At 52.3% G+C, this 27,973-nt stretch overlaps 1 protein-coding gene across 1 annotated transcript; it reads right to left on the bottom strand.

Moving 5' to 3' along the window:
• LOC142923703 (uncharacterized) lies at nucleotides 1-27,854 on the bottom strand. Its single transcript, XM_076064669.1, has 3 exons — nucleotides 27,454-27,854; nucleotides 1,282-4,315; nucleotides 1-14 (listed from the first exon to the last, which is right to left on the bottom strand). The coding sequence occupies exons 2-3, from the start codon at nucleotides 4,310-4,312 to the stop codon at nucleotides 1-3; spliced, it is 3,045 nt and encodes a 1,014-aa protein (XP_075920784.1). The 5' UTR covers nucleotides 4,313-4,315; nucleotides 27,454-27,854.
• Nucleotides 27,855-27,973: the final 119 nt, after the last annotated feature.

The raw sequence follows: 27,973 nt of genomic DNA, 5'->3' as shown, positions 1-27,973 counted from the left end.
TCAGACACTCAAACCTACACGCAGACACACCTAAACACACACAGACAACAACAACCGCCATTCGCCACTAAGTGGCGGTGATGTCACCACGACGCTTGTGCCAGGCCATGTGCACCTTGAGGCCGCTGGCAGGAGGTCACGGGGCAGACCCAAGTGCCACGGGTCGACTGACGACTGAGATGACTGAGATGACTGGCTGATGCACCACCTGTGCCCCTTACTGTGCCAACCTGCTGTGCTTTAGCCACCCGGCGCTCCGCTCGTTGTTGTGAGTGTCGCTCCTCCGCCCTCCGTTGTTGTTGGAGGGCGACTGCCTCCAACTGCCCAGTAGCAGCGTCCTTCACGAGCCTCCTCCACTCAGCTCCACATCACTCCAACTATTCTCTAGCCTGTTTAGCCCCCTCGATCCGGCCGAACAAAAGCTGTTTGGGCATGTGGTGGCTGGGCATACGGGCTACATGACCCAGCCAACGCAGCCTTGCCTGCCGGAGGAGCTCACCGATGGGACCTTGCCCAGATCTTTCAAGGATTTGTGAGCTCCTCACACAATCCAGTCTGGTTAAACCCAGGATAGATCGTAGGCAGGCTAGCCTAAATGTTTCTAACCGGCGAAGATGTTCCATTAGGGGGGTCCACGTTTCGCAAGCGTAGAGAAGGGAGGGAATGACCGTGGCCGAGAAGACCTGAAGCTTAGTGCGGAGCGACAGACCAGGTAGCTTCCACACAGCGTTACGCAACCTATGAAAAGATATTGCCAGTCGACACCTACACACACACACCTACACATACTTACCCACACCTACACATACTTACCCACACCTACACACAGACACACACAGACATCTACACATCAGCAGGCTGTTTTGGCTACCCTCCCATCACTCCTCTCCCTCCCTCCCCCTCTTATCGAAGGCCCTGCGGAAGTCGTGGTTGAAGGCGGTGTTGATATCCACCACCACCTCAACCACCATCACTACCACCACCACCACCTCCACCACCACCACCACCACCTCCATCTCTCAACCCTCTACCACCACTACCACCGTCACCACCACCACCACCACCTCTCAACCCTCTACCACCACCACCATCACCACCATCACCACCTCCATCACCACCACCACCACCTCTCAACCCTCCAACACCACCAACACCACCACCTCCACCACCACCACTACCTATGCACCACCACCTCCACCACCTCCACAACCTATGCACCACCACCTCCACCACCTCCACCACCACCTCCACCACCACCTCCACCACTTCCACCACCACCACCTCCACCACCACCACCTCCACCACCACCAACTCTCAACCCTCCACCACCTCCACCACCACCACCTCCACCACCACCACCACCTCTCAACCCTCCAACACCACCACCACCACCACCACCGCGGCCGCCCCTTCTGACCCCGATCCCCAGGATCTTCTTGAACGCCTGTCGGAAGTCCCGGTTGAAGGCGGTGTAGATGACGGGGTTGACGCCGCTGTTGCAGTAGCCGATCCAGAAGAAGAACTTGAAGAGGGAGTCTGGCACGCGGCACGTGTCGGGGCAAACCGCGACCAGGCAGTACGTGAAGAAGAAGGGGAACCAGCAGACGATGAAGGCGCCCATCACCACTGCAAGCACCGCGGTAAATCGCCGCTCGCGCGCCATGCTCAGCCGCCAGCGAAGCCTCGCGCTCTGCTGATGATGATGCTGCTGCTGATGCTGCTGATGCTGCTCGTTGTGATTCTGGCGATGCTGATGATTCTGATGATGATGATGCTGCTGCTGCTCGTTCTGATTCTGGCGATGCTGATGATGATGATTCTGATGATGATGTTGCTGCTGCTGCTGCTCGTTCTGATTCTGGCGATGCTGATGATGATGGTGATGATGGTGATTCTGCTGCCGATGATGATCGTGTTGAGGATGTTGAGGAGCGTGATTCTGCTGCTGCTGCTGCTGCTGATGATGATGATGTTGACGATGATGTTCAGAATGCTGCTGATGATCGCGATGATGTCGAGGATATTGAGGATGCTGCTGTTGGTGATGCTGGTGATGCTGATGATGCTGATGATGATGCAGATGATGATGCTGTTGGAGTAGCTGTTTAGGACCTGAAATGTCAACAGGGTCACCTTCTGGTAGATTGTACGTTGCTGGCGCTGCTACTAATGGTGGCGGTGGTGATGAAGTTTCGGTTGGTGGTTGAGATTTTGATGTGGTAGTGGTGGTATGAGGTTCTGGTGGTGGTTGTGATGTTGATGTGGTAGTGGTGGTGGTGGTATGAGGTTCTGGTGGCGGTTGTGGTGTTGATGTGGTAGTGATGGTGGTAGGGGTTTCTGGTGGTGGTTGTGGTGTTGATGTGGTAGTGATGGTGGTAGGAGTTTCTGGTGGTGGTTGTGATGTTGATGTGGTAGTGGTGGTGGTGGTATGAGGTTCTGGTGGTGGTTGTGATGTTGATGTGGTAGTGATGGTGGTATGAGGTTTTGGTGGTGGTTGTGATGTTGATGTGATGATCGTGGTGGTGGTGGTGGTGGGAGGTTTGGGTGGTGGTTGAGATGAGATGGTGGTGAATATGATGAGCTTGAATGGTGGTTGTGGTTTTGACGATGTGCCGGTGGTGCTGGTGGTGGTGCAAGGTTTTGGTAGTGGTCGAGTTGGTGTGGTTGTGGTGGTGGCATGTTGAGGTGGTGGTTGAGGTGAGGTGGATGTGTTGGCGGTGATCGTGACTCCACCACCACCACCATTACCGCCACCACCACCACTGTCACTGTCAACACCACCAACGCTACTTCGACTATCACTACCACTATCACCAACTCCACCACCACCACCACTATCACCACCACCACTACCACGACTATCACCACCACTACCACTACCACGACTATCGCCACCACTCTGAACACCGCCACTGTCATCGCCGCAACCAGCACTACTACCGCCACCACTATCACCACCACCACCATCACCACCATCACTAACACTACAACCACCACCACCACTATCACCACCACCACCATCACCAGCAACACTACAACTACAACCACCACCACTGTCACCACCACTGCGACCTCCACCACCACCACCACCACCGCCACCATCACCACCACTGCGACCTCCACCACCACCACCACCACCACGACCAAAACTACAACTACAACCATTTCCCCCACCACCACCACCGCCACCGCCACCACGTTCACGGACTCTGTACGAGGAATCTTCAAAGTCCTCCTCCTCATCCACCACCACCACCCGGTCCTTCATGGCTCGCCCACGTGACCTCGACACGACCTTCCCTGCTCCGTTCGGTCGCCCGTCACCACCACCACCACCACCGCCGTCACCACCACCACCACCACCGTCACCACCACCACCACCACCGTCACCACCACCACCACCGCCGTCACCACCGCCACCACCACCACCACCACCACCGCCGCCACCGCCGGAGCCGCCGCCGGAGCGTCGTCCGCGCCCGCCGCGCTTGAGCGTGTCCCTGGCGACGCGGTAGATTCGCACGTAGACGAGGATCATGACGAGGCAGGGCGCGAAGAAGGAGCACGTGGAGGAGGCGAGCACGTACCACGTGTCCGCGTTCAGCTCGCACGACACCACACCGCTACCACCACCGGTAACACCACCGCCGCTGGCCGCCATCGGAGTGACGAGCGGCGGGAACGAGACCATCGCGGCGGCGGCCCAGACAGCGGCGAGGGCCCCGCCGACCCGCCGGGGCGTCCGCCGGCCGGCGTGGGCCACGGGCCGCGTGACGGCCCAGCAGCGGTCGAGGCCGATGGCGACGAGGTGGGCGATGGAGGCCGTGCAGAGGAGCACGTCCAGAGCGAGGTACGGGCGGCACCACTCGGCGCCGAGGGGCCAGCGGCCCGCGAGCTCGTTGGCCAGGGACAGGGGCACGACGGCAAGGGCCACGAGGCAGTCGGCGGCCGCCAGGGACACGAGCAGGAGGTTCTGCGGGGCGCGCAGGGCCCTCGAGGGGCCCCTCAGGACCGCGGCGGCGACCAGGGCGTTGCCGAAGACGGCGAGGGCCACGGCGAAGGCGGCCAGCGCCGACAGCAGCGCCACGGAGGACGCCGAGTAGCCGGGCGGGGAGGATGCGGCGCCGGGTTCGCCGGTTTCGGAGGCGTGGCCAGGAGAGGCGGGGGAGGCGGTGGAGCGGTGAGGGTCCAGCAGCTGCTGGAGGAGGCACCGGGAGAGGCTGACGTTGAGGGGGCCCAGGCGCGTCGCGGAGAGGGACGGCGGTGGTGTTGGCGGCGGTGGTGTTGGCGGCGGTGGTTGTGGTGATTCCATATCCTGGGTGGGCACGTGAGCGTCAGCTAGAGCCTGAGAGTCATAGACAAACAGAGAGAAAGAGAGAGAGCGCGATAGACTCATCTAGAGAGACATAGACTCACTCACACAGAGAGACATAGACTCACTCACACAGAGAGACATACACTCACACAGAGAGACATAGACTAACTCACACAGAGAGACATAGACTCACTCACACAGAGAGACATAGACTCACTCAGAGAGCCATTGACTCACCACTACACAGAGACCCATAAACTCACTCACACAGAGAGACATAGACTCACTCAGAGAGACATAGACTCACTCAGAGAGCCATAGACTCACACGGAGAGCCACAGACTCACACAGAGAGCCATAGACTCATACAGAGGGTCATAGACTCACCCACACAGAGAGCCATAGACTCACACAGAGAGCCATAGACTCACACAGAGAGTCATAGACTCACAAAGACAGTCATAGACTCACACAGAGAGCCATAGACTCACACAAAGACCCATAGACTCACACAGAGAGCCATAGACTCACACAGAGAGCCATAGACTCACTCACACAGAGACCCATAGACTCACTCACACAGAGACCCATAGACTCACACAGAGAGCCATAGACTCACACAGAGAGCCATAGATTCACTCAAACAGAGACCCATAGACTCACACAGAGAGTCATAGACTCACTCACACAGAAAGCCATAGACTCACACAGAGAGCCATAGACTCACTCACACAGAGACCCATAGACTCACTCACACAGAGAGCCATAGACTCACACAGAGACCCATAGACTCACACAGAGAGACATAGACTCAAGCCATAGACTCACTCACACAGAGAGCCATAGACTCACACAGAGACCCATAGATTCACACAGAGAACCATAGACTCACTCACACAAAGAGCCATAGACTCACTCAGAGAGCCATAGACTCACTCAGAGAGCCATAGACTCACTCACACAGAGAGCCATAGACTCACTCACACAGAGACCCATAGACTCACTCACACAGAGAGCCATAGACTCACTCACACAGAGACCCATAGACTCAAACAGAGAGCCATAGACTCACTCACACAGAGAGCTACAGACTCACACAGAGAGCTACAGACTCACACAGAGACCCATACACTCACACAGAGAGCCATCGACTCACTCACACAGAGAGCCATAGACTTACTCAGAGAGCGATAGACTCATACAGAGAGCCATTGGCTCACACAGAGAGCCATAGACTCACACAGAGAGCCATAGACTCACTCACTCACTCAGAGAGCCATAGACTCACTCACTCAGAGAGCCATAGACTCACACAGACAGACATAGACTCACTCACTCAGAGAACCATAGACTCACACAGACAGACATAGACTCACTCACACAGAGACCCATAGACTCACACATAGAGCCATAGACTCACACAGAGAGACCCATAGTCTCACTCACACAGAGAGCCATAGACTCACTCACACAGAGAGCCATAGACTCACACAGAGAGCCATAGACTCACTCACACAGAGAACCATAGACTCACACAGACAGAGAGCCATAGACTCACACAGACAGACATAGACTCACTCACTCAGAGAACCATAGACTCACACAGACAGACATAGACTCACTCACACAGAGACCCATAGACTCACACATAGAGCCATAGACTCACACAGAGAGACCCATAGTCTCACTCACACAGAGAGCCATAGACTCACTCACACAGAGAGCCATAGACTCACACAGAGAGCCATAGACTCACTCACACAGAGAACCATAGACTCACACAGACAGAGAGCCATAGACTCACTCACACAGAGAACCATAGACTCACACAGACAGACATAGACTCACTCACACAGAGAGCCATAGACTCACTCACACAGAGAGACATAGACTCACACAGAGAGCCATAGACTCACTCAGAGAGCCATAGACTCACACAGAGAGCCATAGACTCACTCACACAGAGACCCATAGACTCACACAGAGACCCAGAGACTCAGAGAGCCATAGACTCACACAGAGAGCCATAGACTCACACAGAGAGCCATAGACTCACACAGAGGGCCATAGACTCAATCACACAGAGACCCATAGACTCACACAGAGAGCCATAGACTCACTCACACAGAGAGCCATAGACTCACACAGAGAGCCATAGACTCACTCACACGGAGACCCATAGACTCACTCACACGGAGACCCATAGACTCACTCAGAGAGCCATAGACTCACTCACACAGAGAGCCATAGACTCACTCAGAGAGCCATAGACTCACTCACACAGAGATCCATAGACTCACACAGAGAGCCATAGACTGACACAGAGACCCATAGACTCACTCGCACAGAGACCCATAGACTCACACAGAAACCCATAGACTCACTCACACAGACAGCCATAGACTCACTCACACAGAGAGCCACAGACTCACACAGAGACCCATAGACTCACACAGAGACCCATAGACTCACACAGACAGCCATAGACTCACTCACACAGAGAGCCATAGACTCACAGAGAGCCATAGACTCACACAGAGAGCTATAGACTCACTCACACAGAGAGCCATAGACTCACTCACAAAGAGATCCATAGACTCACACAGAGAGCCATAGACTCACTCACACAGAGAACCATAGACTCACACAGACAGACATAGACTCACTCACACAGACAGCCATAGACTCACTCACACAGAGACCCATAGACTCACACAGAGACCCATAGACTCCCTCACACAGATAGCCATAGACTCAAAGAGACCCATAGACTCACACAGAGACCCACAGACTCACACAGAGAGCTATAGACTCACACAGAGAGCCACAGACACACAGAGACCCATAGACTCACTCACACAGAGACCCATAGACTCACTCACACAGAAACCCATAGACTCACCATTACACAGAAACCCATAGACTCACCACCACACAGAGACCCATAGACTCATCATTACACAGAGACCCATAGACTCACCACAGAGACTCATAGACTCATCACCACACAGAGACCCATAGACTCGCCACCACAGAGACCCATAGACTCACCACCACACAGAGACCCATAGACTCACCACACAGAGACCCATAGACTCACCACACAGAGACCCATAGACTCACCACACAGAGACCCATAGACTCACCCACACAGAGAGCTACAGACTCACACAGAGACCCATAGACTCACACAGAGAGACATCGATTCACTCACACAGAGAGCCATAGACTTACTCAGAGAGCGATAGACTCACACAGAGAGCCATTGACTCACACAGAGAGCCATAGACTCACACAGAGAGCCATAGACTCACTCACTCAGAGAGCCATAGACTCACTCACACAGAGAGCCATAGACTCACTAACACAGAGAGCGATAGACTCACACAGAGAGCCATAGACTCACTCACTCAGAGAGCCATAGGCTCACTCACACAGAGAGCCATAGACTCACACAGAGAGCCATAGACTCACAACGAGAGCCATAGACTCACTCACACAGAGACCCATAGACTCACTCACACACAAAGCCATAGACTCACACAGAGAGCCATAGACTCACTCAGAGAGCCATAGACTCACTCACACAGAGAGACATAGACTCACACAGAGAGCCATAGACTCACTCACACAGAGAGACATAGACTCACTCACATAGAGAGCCATAGACTCACTCACACGGAGACCCATAGACTCACACAGAGACCCATAGACTCACACAGAGACCCATAGACTCACACAGACAGCCATAGACTCACTCACACAGAGAGCCATAGACTCACAGAGAGCCATAGACTCACACAGAGAGCTATAGACTCACTCACACAGAGAGCCATAGACTCACTCACAAAGAGATCCATAGACTCACACAGAGAGCCATAGACTCACGCACACAGAGAACCATAGACTCACACAGACAGACATAGACTCACTCACACAGACAGCCATAGACTCACTCACACAGAGACCCATAGACTCACACAGAGACCCATAGACTCCCTCACACAGAGAGCCATAGACTCAAAGAGACCCATAGACTCACACAGAGACCCACAGACTCACACAGAGAGCTATAGACTCACACAGAGAGCCACAGACACACAGAGACCCATAGACTCACTCACACAGAGACCCATAGACTCACTCACACAGAAACCCATAGACTCACCACCACACAGAGACCCATAGACTCATCATCACACAGAGACCCATAGACTCACCACAGAGACTCATAGACTCATCACCACACAGAGACCCATAGACTCGCCACCACAGAGACCCATAGACTCACCACCACACAGAGACCCATAGACTCACCACACAGAGACCCATAGACTCACCACACAGAGACCCATAGACTCACCCACACAGAGAGCTACAGACTCACACAGAGACCCATAGATTCACACAGAGAGACATCGATTCACTCACACAGAGAGCCATAGACTTACTCAGAGAGCGATAGACTCACACAGAGAGCCATTGACTCACACAGAGAGCCATAGACTCACACAGAGAGCCATAGACTCACTCACTCAGAGAGCCATAGACTCACTCACACAGAGAGCCATAGACTCACTAACACAGAGAGCGATAGACTCACACAGAGAGCCATAGACTCACTCACTCAGAGAGCCATAGACTCACTCACACAGAGTGCCATAGACTCACACAGAGAGCCATAGACTCACAAAGAGAGCCATAGACTCACTCACACAGAGACCCATAGACTCACTCACACACAAAGCCATAGACTCACACAGAGAGCCATAGACTCACTCAGAGAGCCATAGACTCACTCACACAGAGAGACATAGACTCACACAGAGAGCCATAGACTCACTCACACAGAGAGACATAGACTCACTCACACAGAGAGCCATAGACTCACTCACACGGAGACCCATAGACTCACTCACACGGAGACCCATAGACTCACTCAGAGAGCCATAGACTCACTCACACAGAGAGCCATAGACTCACTCAGAGAGCCATAGACTCACTCACACAGAGATCCATAGACTCACACAGAGAGCCATAGACTCACACAGAGACCCATAGACTCACTCGCACAGAGACCCATAGACTCACACAGAAAGCCATAGACTCACACAGAGACCCATAGACTCACTCACACAGAGAGCCATAGACTCACTCACACAGAGAGCCACAGACTCACACAGAGACCCATAGACTCACACAGACAGCCATAGACCCACTCACACAGAGAGCCATAGACTCACAGAGAGCCATAGACTCACAGAGAGCTATAGACTCACTCACACAGAGAGCCATAGACTCACTCACACAGAGATCCATAGACTCACACAGAGACCCATAGACTCCCTCACACAGAGAGCCATAGACTCAAAGAGACCCATAGACTCACACAGAGAGCCACAGACTCACACAGAGAGCTATACACTCACACAGAGAGCCACAGACACACAGAGACCGATAGACTCACTCACACAGAGACCCATAGACTCACTCACACAGAAACCCATAGACTCACCATTACACAGAAACCCATAGACTCACCACCACACAGAGACCCATAGACTCATCATCACACAGAGACCCATAGACTCACCACAGAGACTCATAGACTCATCACCACACAGAGACCCATAGACTCGCCACCACAGAGACCCATAGACTCACCACCACACAGAGACCCATAGACTCACCACACAGAGACCCATAGACTCACCACACAGAGACCCATAGACTCACCACACAGAGACCCATAGACTCACTCACACAGAGAGCTACAGACTCACACAGAGACCCATAGACTCACACAGAGAGCCATCGATTCACTCACACAGAGAGCCATAGACTTACTCAGAGAGCGATAGACTCACACAGAGAGCCATAGACTCACACAGAGAGCCATAGACTCACACAGAGAGCCATAAACTCACTCACTCAGAGAGCCATAGACTCACTCACACAGAGAGCCATAGACTCACTCGCACAGAGACCCATAGACTCACACAGAGAGCCATAGACTCACACAGAGAGCCATAGACTCACTCAGAGAGACATAGACTCACTCACACAGAGACCCATAGACTCACTCACACACAGAGCCATAGACTCACACAGAGAGCCATAGACTCAAAAAGAGAGCCATAGACTCACTCACACAGAGACCAATAGACTCACTCACACACAGAGCCATAGACTCACACAGAGAGCCATAGACTCACTCAGAGAGCCATAGACTCACTCACACAGAGAGACATAGACTCACACAGAGAGCCATAGACTCACTCACACAGAGAGACATAGACTCACTCACACAGAGAGCCATAGACTCACTCACACGGAGACCCATAGACTCACTCACACGGAGACCCATAGAGTCACTCAGAGAGCCATAGACTCACTCACACAGAGAGCCATCGATTCACTCACACAGAGAGCCATAGACTTACTCAGAGACCCATAGACTCACACAGAGAGCCACAGACTCACACAGAGAGCTATAGACTCACACAGAGAGCCAGAGACACACAGAGACCCATAGACTCACTCACACAGAGACCCATAGACCCACTCACACAGAAACCCATAGACTCACCATTACACAGAAACCCATAGACTCACCACCACACAGAGACCCAGAGACTCACCACAGAGACTCATAGACTCATCACCACACAGAGACCCATAGACTCGCCACCACAGAGACCCATAGACTCACCACCACACAGAGACCCATAGACTCACCACACAGAGACCCATAGACTCACCACCACACAGAGACCCATAGACTCACCACCACACAGAAACCCATAGAATCACCACTACACAGAGACCCATAGACTCACCACCACACAGAGACCCATAGACTCACCACCACACAGAGACCCATAGACTCACCACCACACAGAGACCCATAGACTCACCACCACAGAGACCCATAGACTCACCACCACACAGAGACCCACAGACTCACCACCACACAGAGACCCATAGACTCACCACCACACAGAGACCCATAGACTCACCACCGCACAGAGACCCATAGACTCACCACCACACAGATACCCACAGACTCACCACCACAGAGACCCATAGACTCACCACCACACAGATACCCATAGACTCACCACCACACAGAGACCCATAGACTCACCACCACACAGATACCCACAGAATCACCACACAGACACCCATAGACTCACACAGAGACCCATAGACTCATCACCACACAGAGACCCACAAACTCACCACCACACAGAGACCCATAGACTCACCACCACACAGAGACCCATAGACTCACCACCACACAGAGACCTATAGACTCATCACCACACAGAGACCCATAGACTCACCACCACACAGATACCCACAGACTCACCACACAGACACCCATAGACTCACACAGAGACCCATAGACTCATCACCACACAGAGACCCACAGACTCACCACCACACAGAGACCCATAGACTCATCATCAGACAGAGACCCATAGACTCACCACCACACAGAGACCCATAGACTCACCACCACACAGAGACTCACCACCACACAGAGACCCATAGACTCATCACCACACAGAGACCCATAGACTCATCACCACACAGATACCCATAGACTCACCACCACACAGATACCCATAGACTCACACAGAGACCCATAGACTCATCACCACACAGAGACCCATAGACTCACCACCACACAGAGAGACCCATAGACTCACCACCACACAGAGAGACCCATAGACTCATCACCACACAGAGACCCACAGACTCACCACCACACAGAGACCCATAGACTCACCACTACACAGAGACCCATAGACTCACCACCACACGGAGACCCATAGACGCATCACCACACAGAGACCCATAGACTCATCATCACACAGAGACCCATAGACATCACCACACAGAGACCCATAGACTCATCACCACACAGAGACCCATAGACTCACCACCACACAGAGACCCATAGACTCACCACCACACAGAGACCCATAGACTCACCACCACACAGAGACCCATAGACTCACCACCACACAGAGACCCACAGATTCACCATCACACAGAGACCCATAGACTTACCACCACGCAGAGACCCATAGACTCATCATCACACAGAGAGACCCATAGACTTATCACCACACAGAGACCCACAGACTCACCACCACACAAAGACCCATAGACTCACCACCACACATAGACCCATAGACTCATCACCACACAAAGACCCACAGACTCACCACCACACAGAGACCCATAGACTCACCACCACACAGATACCCATAGACTCACCACCACACAGATACCCATAGACTTACCACACAGATTCATAGACTCACACATAGACCCATAGACTCACAGAGAGACCCAGAGACTCACACAGAGACCCATAGACTCACCACTCCACAGAGACCCACAGACTCACCACCACACAGAGACCCATAGACTCACCACCACACAGAGACCCATAGACTTACCACACAGAGACCCATAGACTCACACATAGACCCATAGACTCACAGAGAGACCCAGAGACTCACACAGAGACCCATAGACTCACCACTCCACAGAGACCCACAGACTCACCACCACACAGAGACCCATAGACTCACCACCACACAGAGACCCATAGACTCACCAGCACACAGAGACCCATAGACTCACCACCACACAGAGACCCATAGACTAACCACCACACAGAGACCCATAGACTCACCACCACACAGAGACCCATAGACTCACCACCACACAAAGACCCATAGACTCACCACCACACAGAGACCCATAGACTCACCACCACAAAGAGACCCATAGACTCACCACCACACAGAGACCCATAGACTCACACAGAGACCCATAGACTCATCACCACACAGAGACCCACAGACTCACCACCACACAGAGACCCATAGACTCACCACCACACAAAGAGACCCATAGACTCATCACCACACAGAGACCCACAGACTCACCACCACACAGAGACCCATAGACTCACCACTACACAGAGACCCATAGACTCACCACCACACGGAGACCCATAGACTCACCACCACACGGAGACCCATAGACTCATCACCACCACACAGAGACCCATAGACTCACCACCACACAGATACCCATAGACTCACCACCACACAGAGACCCATAGACTCACCACCACACGGAGACCCATAGACTCACCACCACACGGAGACCCATAGACTCATCACCACCACACAGAGACCCATAGACTCATCACCACACAGATACCCATAGACTCACCACCACACAGAGACCCATAGACTCACCACCACACAGAGACCCACAGACTCACCATCACACAGAGACCCATAGACTCACCACCACGTGACCCATAGACTCATCACCACCACACAGAGACCCATAGACTCATCACCACACAGATACCCATAGACTCACCACCACACAGAGACCCATAGACTCACCACCACACAGAGACCCATAGACTCACCACCACACAGAGACCCATAGACTCACCACCACACAGAGACCCATAGACTCACCACCACGCAGAGACCCATAGACTCATCACCACACAGAGACCCACAGATTCACCATCACACAGAGACCCATAGACTGAAAACCACACAGAGACCCATAGACTCACCACCACACAGATACCCATAGACTCACCACCACACAGAGACCCATAGACTCACCACCACACATAGACCCATAGACTCATCACCACACAGAGACCCACAGACTCACCACCACACAGAGACCCATAGACTCACCACCACAAAGAGACCCATAGACTCACCACCACACAGAGACCCATAGACTCATCACAACACAGAGACCCACAGATTCACCATCACACAGAGACCCATAGACTTAAAACCACACAGAGACCCATAGACTCATCATCACACAGAGAGACCCATAGACTCATCATCACACAGAGACCCACAGACTCACCACCACACAGAGACCCACAGATTCACCATCACACAGAGACCCATAGACTTACCACCACGCAGAGACCCATAGACTCATCACCACACAGAGACCCATAGACTCACCACCACACAGAGAGACCCATAGACTCACCACCACACAGAGAGACCCATAGACTCATCACCACACAGAGACCCACAGAATCACCACCACACAGAGACCCATAGACTCACCACTACACAGAGACCCATAGACTCACCACCACACGGAGACCCATAGACGCATCACCACACAGAGACCCATAGACTCATCATCACACAGAGACCCATAGACATCACCACACAGAGACCCATAGACTCATCACCACACAGAGACCCATAGACTCACCACCACACAGAGACCCATAGACTCACCACCACACAGAGACCCATAGACTCACCACCACACAGAGACCCATAGACTCACCACCACACAGAGACCCACAGATTCACCATCACACAGAGACCCATAGACTTACCACCACGCAGAGACCCATAGACTCATCATCACACAGAGAGACCCATAGACTTATCACCACACAGAGACCCACAGACTCACCACCACACAAAGACCCATAGACTCACCACCACACATAGACCCATAGACTCATCACCACACAAAGACCCACAGACTCACCACCACACAGAGACCCATAGACTCACCACAACACAGATACCCATAGACTCAACACCACACAGATACCCATAGACTTACCACACAGATTCATAGACTCACACATAGACCCATAGACTCACAGAGAGACCCAGAGACTCACACAGAGACCCATAGACTCACCACTCCACAGAGACCCACAGACTCACCACCACACAGAGACCCATAGACTCACCACCACACAGAGACCCATAGACTTACCACACAGAGACCCATAGACTCACACATAGACCCATAGACTCACAGAGAGACCCAGAGACTCACACAGAGACCCATAGACTCACCACCACACAGAGACCCATAGACTCACCACCACACATAGACCCATAGACTCATCACCACACAGAGACCCACAGACTCACCACCACACAGAGACCCATAGACTCACCACCACAAAGAGACCCATAGACTCACCACCACACAGAGACCCATAGACTCATCACAACACAGAGACCCACAGATTCACCATCACACAGAGACCCATAGACTTAAAACCACACAGAGACCCATAGACTCATCATCACACAGAGAGACCCATAGACTCATCATCACACAGAGACCCACAGACTCACCACCACACAGAGACCCACAGATTCACCATCACACAGAGACCCATAGACTTACCACCACGCAGAGACCCATAGACTCATCATCACACAGAGACCCATAGACTCACCACCACACAGAGACCCATAGACTCACCACCACACAGAGACCCATAGACTTATCACCACACAGAGACCCACAGACTCACCACCACACAGAGACCCATAGACTCACCACCACACATATACCCATAGACTCATCACCACACAGAGACCCATAGACTCACCACGACACAGAGACCCATAGACTCACCACCACACAGAGACCCATAGACTCACCACCACACAGATACCCATAGACTCACCACCACACAGATACCCATAGACTTACCACACAGAGACCCATAGACTCACACATAGACCCATAGACTCACAGAGAGACCCAGAGACTCACACAGAGACCCATAGACTCACCACTCCACAGAGACCCACAGACTCACCACCACACAGAGACCCATAGACTCACCACCACACAGAGACCCATAGACTTACCACACATAGACCCATAGACTCACACATAGACCCATAGACTCACAGAGAGACCCAGAGACTCACACAGAGACCCATAGACTCACCACTCCACAGAGACCCACAGACTCACCACCACACAGAGACCCATAGACTCACCACCACACAGAGACCCATAGACTCACCAGCACACGGAGACCCATAGACTCGTCACCACACAGAGACCCATAGACTCATCACCACACAGAGACCCACAGACTTAAAACCACACAGAGACCCATAGACTCATCATCACACAGAGTGACCCATAGACTCATCATCACACAGAGACCCATAGACTTATCACCACACAGAGACCCACAGACTCACCACCACACAGAGACCCATAGACTCACCACCACACATAGACCCATAGACTCATCACCACACAAAGACCCACAGACTCACCACCACACAGAGACCCATAGACTCACCACCACACAGATACCCATAGACTCACCACCACACAGATACCCATAGACTTACCACACAGATTCATAGACTCACACATAGACCCATAGACTCACAGAGAGACCCAGAGACTCACACAGAGACCCATAGACTCACCACTCCACAGAGACCTACAGACTCACCACCACACAGAGACCCATAGACTCACCACCACACAGAGACCCATAGACTTACCACACAGAGACCCATAGACTCACACATAGACCCATAGACTCACAGAGAGACCCAGAGACTCACACAGAGACCCATAGACTCACCACTCCACAGAGACCCACAGACTCACCACCACACAGAGACCCATAGACTCACCACCACACAGAGACCCATAGACTCACCAGCACACAGAGACCCATAGACTCACCACCACACAGAGACCCATAGACTCACCACCACACAGAGACCCATAGACTCACCAGCACACAGAGACCCATAGACTCACCACCACACAGAGACCCACAGACTCACCACCACACAGAGACCCATAGACTCACCACTACACAGAGACCCATAGACTCACCACCACACGGAGACCCATAGACTCGTCACCACACAGAGACCCATAGACTCACCACCACGCAGAGACCCATAGACTCACCACCACACAGAGACCCATAGACTCATCACCACACAGAGACCCACAGATTCACCATCACACAGAGACCCATAGACTTAAAACCACACAGAGACCCATAGACTCATCATCACACAGAGAGACCCATAGACTCATCATCACACAGAGACCCATAGACTTATCACCACACAGAGACCCACAGACTCACCACCACACAGAGACCCATAGACTCACCACCACACATAGACCCATAGACTCATCACCACACAAAGACCCACAGACTCACCACCACACAGAGACCCATAGACTCACCATCACACAGATACCCATAGACTCACCACCACACAGATACCCATAGACTTACCACACAGATTCATAGACTCACACATAGACCCATAGACTCACAGAGAGACCCAGAAACTCACACAGAGACCCATAGACTCACCACTCCACAGAGACCTACAGACTCACCACCACACAGAGACCCATAGACTCACCACCACACAGAGACCCATAGACTTACCACACAGAGACCCATAGACTCACACATAGACCCATAGACTCACAGAGAGACCCAGAGACTCACACAGAGACCCATAGACTCACCACTCCACAGAGACCCACAGACTCACCACCACACAGAGACCCATAGACTCACCACCACACAGAGACCCATAGACTCACCAGCACACAGAGACCCATAGACTCACCACCACACAGAGACCCATAGACTAACCACCACACAGAGACCCATAGACTCACCATCACACAGAGACCCATAGACTCATCACCACACAGAGACCCATAGACTCATCACCACACAGAGACCCATAGATTAATGACCACACAGAGACCCATAGACTCATCACCACACAGAGACCCAGAGACTCACCACCACACAGATACCCATAGACTCACCACAACACAGATACCCATAGACTTACCACACAGATTCATAGACTCACACATAGACCCATAGACTCACAGAGAGACCCAGAGACTCACACAGAGACCCATAGACTCACCACTCCACAGAGACCTACAGACTCACCACCACACAGAGACCCATAGACTCACCACCACACAGAGACCCATAGACTTACCACACAGAGACCCATAGACTCACACATAGACCCATAGACTCACAGAGAGACCCAGAGGCTCACACAGAGACCCATAGACTCACCACTCCACAGAGACCCACAGACTCACCACCACACAGAGACCCATAGACTCACCACCACACAGAGACCCATAGACTCACCAGCACACAGAGACCCATAGACTCACCACCACACAGAGACCCATAGACTAACCACCACACAGAGACCCATAGACTCACCATCACACAGAGACCCATAGACTCACCACCACACAGAGACCCATAGACTCATCACCACACAGAGACCCATAGATTAATGACCACACAGAGACCCATAGACTCACCACCACACAGAGACCCATAGACTCACCACCACACAGAAACCCATAGACTCATCACCACACAAAGACCCATAGACTCACCAGCACACAGAGACCCATAGACTCACCACCACACAGAGACCCATAGACTAACCACCACACAGAGACCCATAGACTCACCACCACACAGAGACCCATAGACTCACCACCACACAAAGACCCATAGACTCACCACCACACAGAGACCCATAGACTCACCACCACAAAGAGACCCATAGACTCACCACCACACAGAGACCCATAGACTCACCACCACACAGATACCCATAGACTCACCACCACACAGATACCCATAGACTCACCACACAGAGACCCATAGACTCACACAGAGACCCATAGACTCATCACCACACAGAGACCCACAGACTCACCACCACACAGAGACCCATAGACTCACCACCACACAAAGAGACCCATAGACTCATCACCACACAGAGACCCACAGACTCACCACCACACAGAGACCCATAGACTCACCACTACACAGAGACCCATAGACTCACCACCACACGGAGACCCATAGACTCACCACCACACGGAGACCCATAGACTCATCACCACCACACAGAGACCCATAGACTCACCACCACACAGATACCCATAGACTCACCACCACACAGAGACCCATAGACTCACCACCACACGGAGACCCATAGACTCACCACCACACGGAGACCCATAGACTCATCACCACCACACAGAGACCCATAGACTCATCACCACACAGATACCCATAGACTCACCACCACACAGAGACCCATAGACTCACCACCACACAGAGACCCACAGACTCACCATCACACAGAGACCCATAGACTCACCACCACGTGACCCATAGACTCATCACCACCACACAGAGACCCATAGACTCATCACCACACAGATACCCATAGACTCACCACCACACAGAGACCCATAGACTCACCACCACACAGAGACCCATAGACTCACCACCACACAGAGACCCATAGACTCACCACCACACAGAGACCCATAGACTCACCACCACGCAGAGACCCATAGACTCATCACCACACAGAGACCCACAGATTCACCATCACACAGAGACCCATAGACTGAAAACCACACAGAGACCCATAGACTCACCACCACACAGATACCCATAGACTCACCACCACACAGAGACCCATAGACTCACCACCACACATAGACCCATAGACTCATCACCACACAGAGACCCACAGACTCACCACCACACAGAGACCCATAGACTCACCACCACAAAGAGACCCATAGACTCACCACCACACAGAGACCCATAGACTCATCACAACACAGAGACCCACAGATTCACCATCACACAGAGACCCATAGACTTAAAACCACACAGAGACCCATAGACTCATCATCACACAGAGAGACCCATAGACTCATCATCACACAGAGACCCACAGACTCACCACCACACAGAGACCCACAGATTCACCATCACACAGAGACCCATAGACTTACCACCACGCAGAGACCCATAGACTCATCATCACACAGAGACCCATAGACTCACCACCACACAGAGACCCATAGACTCACCACCACACAGAGACCCATAGACTTATCACCACACAGAGACCCACAGACTCACCACCACACAGAGACCCATAGACTCACCACCACACATATACCCATAGACTCATCACCACACAGAGACCCATAGACTCACCACGACACAGAGACCCATAGACTCACCACCACACAGAGACCCATAGACTCACCACCACACAGATACCCATAGACTCACCACCACACAGATACCCATAGACTTACCACACAGAGACCCATAGACTCACACATAGACCCATAGACTCACAGAGAGACCCAGAGACTCACACAGAGACCCATAGACTCACCACTCCACAGAGACCCACAGACTCACCACCACACAGAGACCCATAGACTCACCACCACACAGAGACCCATAGACTTACCACACATAGACCCATAGACTCACACATAGACCCATAGACTCACAGAGAGACCCAGAGACTCACACAGAGACCCATAGACTCACCACTCCACAGAGACCCACAGACTCACCACCACACAGAGACCCATAGACTCACCACCACACAGAGACCCATAGACTCACCAGCACACGGAGACCCATAGACTCGTCACCACACAGAGACCCATAGACTCATCACCACACAGAGACCCACAGACTTAAAACCACACAGAGACCCATAGACTCATCATCACACAGAGAGACCCATAGACTCATCATCACACAGAGACCCATAGACTTATCACCACACAGAGACCCACAGACTCACCACCACACAGAGACCCATAGACTCACCACCACACATAGACCCATAGACTCATCACCACACAAAGACCCACAGACTCACCACCACACAGAGACCCATAGACTCACCACCACACAGATACCCATAGACTCACCACCACACAGATACCCATAGACTTACCACACAGATTCATAGACTCACACATAGACCCATAGACTCACAGAGAGACCCAGAGACTCACACAGAGACCCATAGACTCACCACTCCACAGAGACCTACAGACTCACCACCACACAGAGACCCATAGACTCACCACCACACAGAGACCCATAGACTTACCACACAGAGACCCATAGACTCACACATAGACCCATAGACTCACAGAGAGACCCAGAGACTCACACAGAGACCCATAGACTCACCACTCCACAGAGACCCACAGACTCACCACCACACAGAGACCCATAGACTCACCACCACACAGAGACCCATAGACTCACCAGCACACAGAGACCCATAGACTCACCACCACACAGAGACCCATAGACTCACCACCACACAGAGACCCATAGACTCACCAGCACACAGAGACCCATAGACTCACCACCACACAGAGACCCACAGACTCACCACCACACAGAGACCCATAGACTCACCACTACACAGAGACCCATAGACTCACCACCACACGGAGACCCATAGACTCGTCACCACACAGAGACCCATAGACTCACCACCACGCAGAGACCCATAGACTCACCACCACACAGAGACCCATAGACTCATCACCACACAGAGACCCACAGATTCACCATCACACAGAGACCCATAGACTTAAAACCACACAGAGACCCATAGACTCATCATCACACAGAGAGACCCATAGACTCATCATCACACAGAGACCCATAGACTTATCACCACACAGAGACCCACAGACTCACCACCACACAGAGACCCATAGACTCACCACCACACATAGACCCATAGACTCATCACCACACAAAGACCCACAGACTCACCACCACACAGAGACCCATAGACTCACCATCACACAGATACCCATAGACTCACCACCACACAGATACCCATAGACTTACCACACAGATTCATAGACTCACACATAGACCCATAGACTCACAGAGAGACCCAGAAACTCACACAGAGACCCATAGACTCACCACTCCACAGAGACCTACAGACTCACCACCACACAGAGACCCATAGACTCACCACCACACAGAGACCCATAGACTTACCACACAGAGACCCATAGACTCACACATAGACCCATAGACTCACAGAGAGACCCAGAGACTCACACAGAGACCCATAGACTCACCACTCCACAGAGACCCACAGACTCACCACCACACAGAGACCCATAGACTCACCACCACACAGAGACCCATAGACTCACCAGCACACAGAGACCCATAGACTCACCACCACACAGAGACCCATAGACTAACCACCACACAGAGACCCATAGACTCACCATCACACAGAGACCCATAGACTCATCACCACACAGAGACCCATAGACTCATCACCACACAGAGACCCATAGATTAATGACCACACAGAGACCCATAGACTCATCACCACACAGAGACCCAGAGACTCACCACCACACAGATACCCATAGACTCACCACAACACAGATACCCATAGACTTACCACACAGATTCATAGACTCACACATAGACCCATAGACTCACAGAGAGACCCAGAGACTCACACAGAGACCCATAGACTCACCACTCCACAGAGACCTACAGACTCACCACCACACAGAGACCCATAGACTCACCACCACACAGAGACCCATAGACTTACCACACAGAGACCCATAGACTCACACATAGACCCATAGACTCACAGAGAGACCCAGAGGCTCACACAGAGACCCATAGACTCACCACTCCACAGAGACCCACAGACTCACCACCACACAGAGACCCATAGACTCACCACCACACAGAGACCCATAGACTCACCAGCACACAGAGACCCATAGACTCACCACCACACAGAGACCCATAGACTAACCACCACACAGAGACCCATAGACTCACCATCACACAGAGACCCATAGACTCACCACCACACAGAGACCCATAGACTCATCACCACACAGAGACCCATAGATTAATGACCACACAGAGACCCATAGACTCACCACCACACAGAGACCCATAGACTCACCACCACACAGAAACCCATAGACTCATCACCACACAAAGACCCATAGACTCACCACCACACAGAGACCCATATTCTCACCACCACACAGACACCCATAGACTCACCACCACACAAAGACCCATAGACTCACCACCACACAGAGACCCATAGACTCACCACCACAAAGAGACCCATAGACTCACCACCACACAGAGACCCATAGACTCATCACCACACAGAGACTCATAGACTCACCACCACACATAGACCCATAGACTCACCACCACACAGATACCCATAGACTCACCACCACACAGATACCCATAGACTCACCACCACACAGATACCCATAGACTCACCACCACACACAGACCCATAGACTCACCACAACACAGAGACCAATAGACTCACCACCACACAGAGACCCACAGACTCACCACCACACAGAGACCCATAGACTCACCACAGAGACCAATATACTCACCACACAGACCTATAGACTCACCACACAGAGACCTACCGACTCACCACACAGAGACCCATATACTCACCACACACAGACCTATAGAGATCACCACACACCCACAAACTCACCACACAGATACCCACAGATTCACCACAGAGACCCATAGACTCACCACCACACAGACACCCACAGACTCACCACCACACAGAGACCCATAGACTCACCACCACACAGAGACCCACAGATTCACCACAGAGACCCATAGACTCACCATCACACAGACACCCACAGACTCACCACCACACAGAGACCCATAGACTCACCACCACACAGAGACCCATAGACTCACCACCACACAGAGACCCATAGACTCACCACCACACAGAGACCCATAGACTCACCACCACACAGAGACCCATAGACTCATCACCACACAAAGACCCATAGACTCACCACCACACAGAGACCCACAGACTCACCACCACACAGAGACCCACATACTCACCACACAGATCCACAAACTCACCACACAGATACCCACAGATTCACCACAGAGACCCACAGACTCACCACCACACAGAGACCAATAGACTCACCACCACACGGAGACCCATAGACTCATCACCACACAGAGACCCATAGACTCACCACCACACAGAGACCCATAGACTCATCATCACACAGAGACCCATAGACTCACCACCACGTGACCCATAGACTCATCACCACACAGAGACCCATAGACTCATCATCACACAGAGACCCACAAACTCACCACACAGATACCCACAGATTCACCACAGAGACCCACGGACTCACCACCACACAGAGACCCATAGACTCACCACCACACAGAGACCCATAGACTCACCACCACACAGAGACCCATAGACTCACCACCACACGGAGACCCATAGACTCACCACCACACAGAGACCCATAGACTCACCACAACACAGAGACCAATAGACTCACCACCACACAGAGACCCACAGACTCACCACCACACAGAGACCCATAGACTCACCACAGAGACCAATATACTCACCACACAGACCTATAGACTCACCACACAGAGACCTACCGACTCACCACACAGAGACCCATATACTCACCACACACAGACCTATAGAGATCACCACACACCCACAAACTCACCACACAGATACCCACAGATTCACCACAGAGACCCATAGACTCACCACCACACAGACACCCATAGACTCACCATCACACAGAGACCCATAGACTCACCACCACACAGACCCATAGACTCACCACCACACAGAGACCCATAGACTCACCATCACACAGACACCCACAGACTCACCACCACACAGAGACCCATAGACTCACCACCACACAGAGACCCATAGACTCATCACCACACAGAGACCCATAGACTCACCACCACACAGAGACCCACAGACTCACCACCACACAGAGACCCACAAACTTACCACACAGAAACCCATAGACTCACCACAGAGACCAATATACTCACCACACAGAGACCTATAGACTCACCACACAGAGACCCACCGACTCACCACACAGAGACCCATAGGCTCACCACACAGAGACCTATAGAGATCACCACACAGACCCACAAACTCACCACACAGATACCCACAGATTCACCACAGAGACCCACAGACTCACCACAGAGACCAATATACTCACCACACAGAGACCCACAGACTCACCACACAGAGACCCATAGACTCACTCACACAGACAGCCATAGACTCACTCAGAGAGCCATTGACTCACTCACACAGAGATCCATAGACTCACACAGAGAGCCATAGACTCACTCAGAGAGCCATAGACTCGCTCAGAGAGCCATAGACTCACTCAGAAAGCCATAGACTCACTCACACAGAGATCCATAGACTCACACAGAGAGCCATAGACTCACACAGAGACCCATAGACTCACTCGCACAGAGACCCATAGACTCACACAGAGACCCATAGACTCACTCACACAGACAGCCATATACTCACTCACACAGAGATCCATAGACTCACACAGAGACCCATAGACTCACACAAAGAGCCATAGACTCACTCACACAGAAACCCATAGACTCACCACTACACAGAGACCCATAGACTCACCATCACACAGAGACCCATAGACTCACTCACACAGAAACCCATAGACTCACCACCACACAGAGACCCAGAGACTCACCACCACACAAGGACCCATAGACTCATCACCACACAGAGACCGTTAGACTCACCATCACACAGAGACCCATAGACTCGCCACCACACAGAGACCCATAGACTCACCACCACACAGAGACCCACAGACTCACCACCACACAGAGACCCACAGACTCACCACCACACACAGACCCATAGACTCACCACCACACAGAGACCCATAGACTCACCACCACACAGAGACCCACAGACTCACCACCACACAGAGACCCATAGACTCACCACCACACAGAGACCCATAGACTCACCACCACACAGAGACCCATAGACTCATCACCACCACACAGAGACCCATAGACTCATCACCACACAGAGACCCGTAGACTCACCACCACACAGAGACCCATAGACTCACCACCACACAGAGACCCGTAGACTCACCACCACACAGAGACCCACAGACTCACCACCACACAGAGACCCATAGACTCACCACAGAGACCAATATACTCACCACACAGAGACCTATAGACTCACCACCACACAGAGACCCATAGACTCATCATCACACAGAGACCCATAGACTCACCACCACGTGACCCATAGACTCATCACCACACAGAGACCCACAAACTCACCACACAGATACCCACAGATTCACCACAGAGACCCACAGACTCACCACCACACAGAGACCCACAGACTCACCACCACACAGAGACCCATAGACTCATCACCACACAGAGACCCATAGACTCACCACAACACATAGACCCATAGACTCACCACCACACAGAGACCCATAGACTCACCACAACACAGAGACCCATAGACTCACCACCACACAGAGAACCATAGACTCACCACCACACAGAGACCCATAGACTCATCACCACACAGAGAACCATAGACTCACCACAACACAGAGACCCATAGACTCACCACCACACAGAGACCCATATTCTCACCACCACACAGAGACCCATAGACTCACCACTACACAGAGACCCATAGACTCATCATCACACAGAGACCCATAGACTCATCATCACACAGAGACCCATAGACTCACCACCACACAGAGACCCATAGACTCACCACCACACAGAGACCCATAGACTCACCACCACCACACAGAGACCCATAGACTCATCACCACCACACAGAGACCCATAGACTCATCACCACCACACAGAGACCCATAGACTCATCACCACACAGATACCCACAGATTCACCACAGAGACCCACAGATTCACCACAGAGACCCATAGACTCACCACCACACAGAGACGCATAGACTCACCACCACACAGAGACCCATAGACTCATCACACACAGAGACCCATAGACTCACCACCACACAGAGACCCATAGACTCACCACCACACAGAGACCCATAGACTCATCACCACACAGAGACCCATAGACTCACCACCACACAGAGACCCACAGACTCACCACCACACAGAGACCCACAAACTTACCACACAGAAACCCATAGACTCACCACAGAGACCAATATAGTCACCACACAGAGAGCTATAGACTCACCACACAGAGACCCACCGACTCACCACACAGAGACCCATAGGCTCACCACACAGAGACCTATAGAGATCACCACACAGACCCACAAACTCACCACACAGATACCCACAGATTCACCACAGAGACCCATAGACTCACCACACAGATACCCACAGATTCACCACAGAGACCCACAGACTCACCACCACACAGAGACCCACATACCGACAGTTTTAAAGGGCCTCACCTATGGTTTCAAAGCGCCAGGTGAATCTGCAGTTGAGAGTCGTCACAATCCATCACGATCGGCATCATTATCATCATGAGCAGCAGCACCACCACCACCAGCATCATCATCAGCATTTGAAAATCATCGTGGAAGATCCCTGCGAGTGCTGCTGATGATGCTGCTGCTGATGCTGCTGCTGATGATGATCATCATCATATTGAGCTGTTGCTGAGTATTTTGTGGTTGTGATGCTGCAGATGATGATGATGAAGTTCCTGATGATGATGATGAAGTTCCTGATGATGATGATGATGGCTGTGATGTCGCTGATCCCGTAGCGAGCTTAACTGTGGCGATCCCAAATAAAAGCACATCCCACTTATATAGCGAGGTGCAGGCCACGCCTTACGTAAAGACAAAGCTCCCCCAGGTAGCCTCACACGGGGCTGTAGGGGGCAAGTGCTAATGACCAAGGCAAAGACAAAGCTCCCCCAGGTAGCCTCACACGGGGCTGTAGGGGCAAGTGCTGTGGTCAGGC

The sequence above is a fragment of the Petromyzon marinus genome, unplaced genomic scaffold (genome assembly GCF_048934315.1).
Source record: "Petromyzon marinus isolate PM22_M1 ecotype Great Lakes invasive population unplaced genomic scaffold, UKy_Petmar_22M1.pri1.0 PM_Scaffold_59, whole genome shotgun sequence".
Taxonomy (NCBI): Eukaryota; Metazoa; Chordata; class Hyperoartia; order Petromyzontiformes; family Petromyzontidae; genus Petromyzon; species Petromyzon marinus.
Note: the sequence above shows the minus strand (reverse complement) of the source record. Positions and strands in the feature narration are given on the sequence as shown.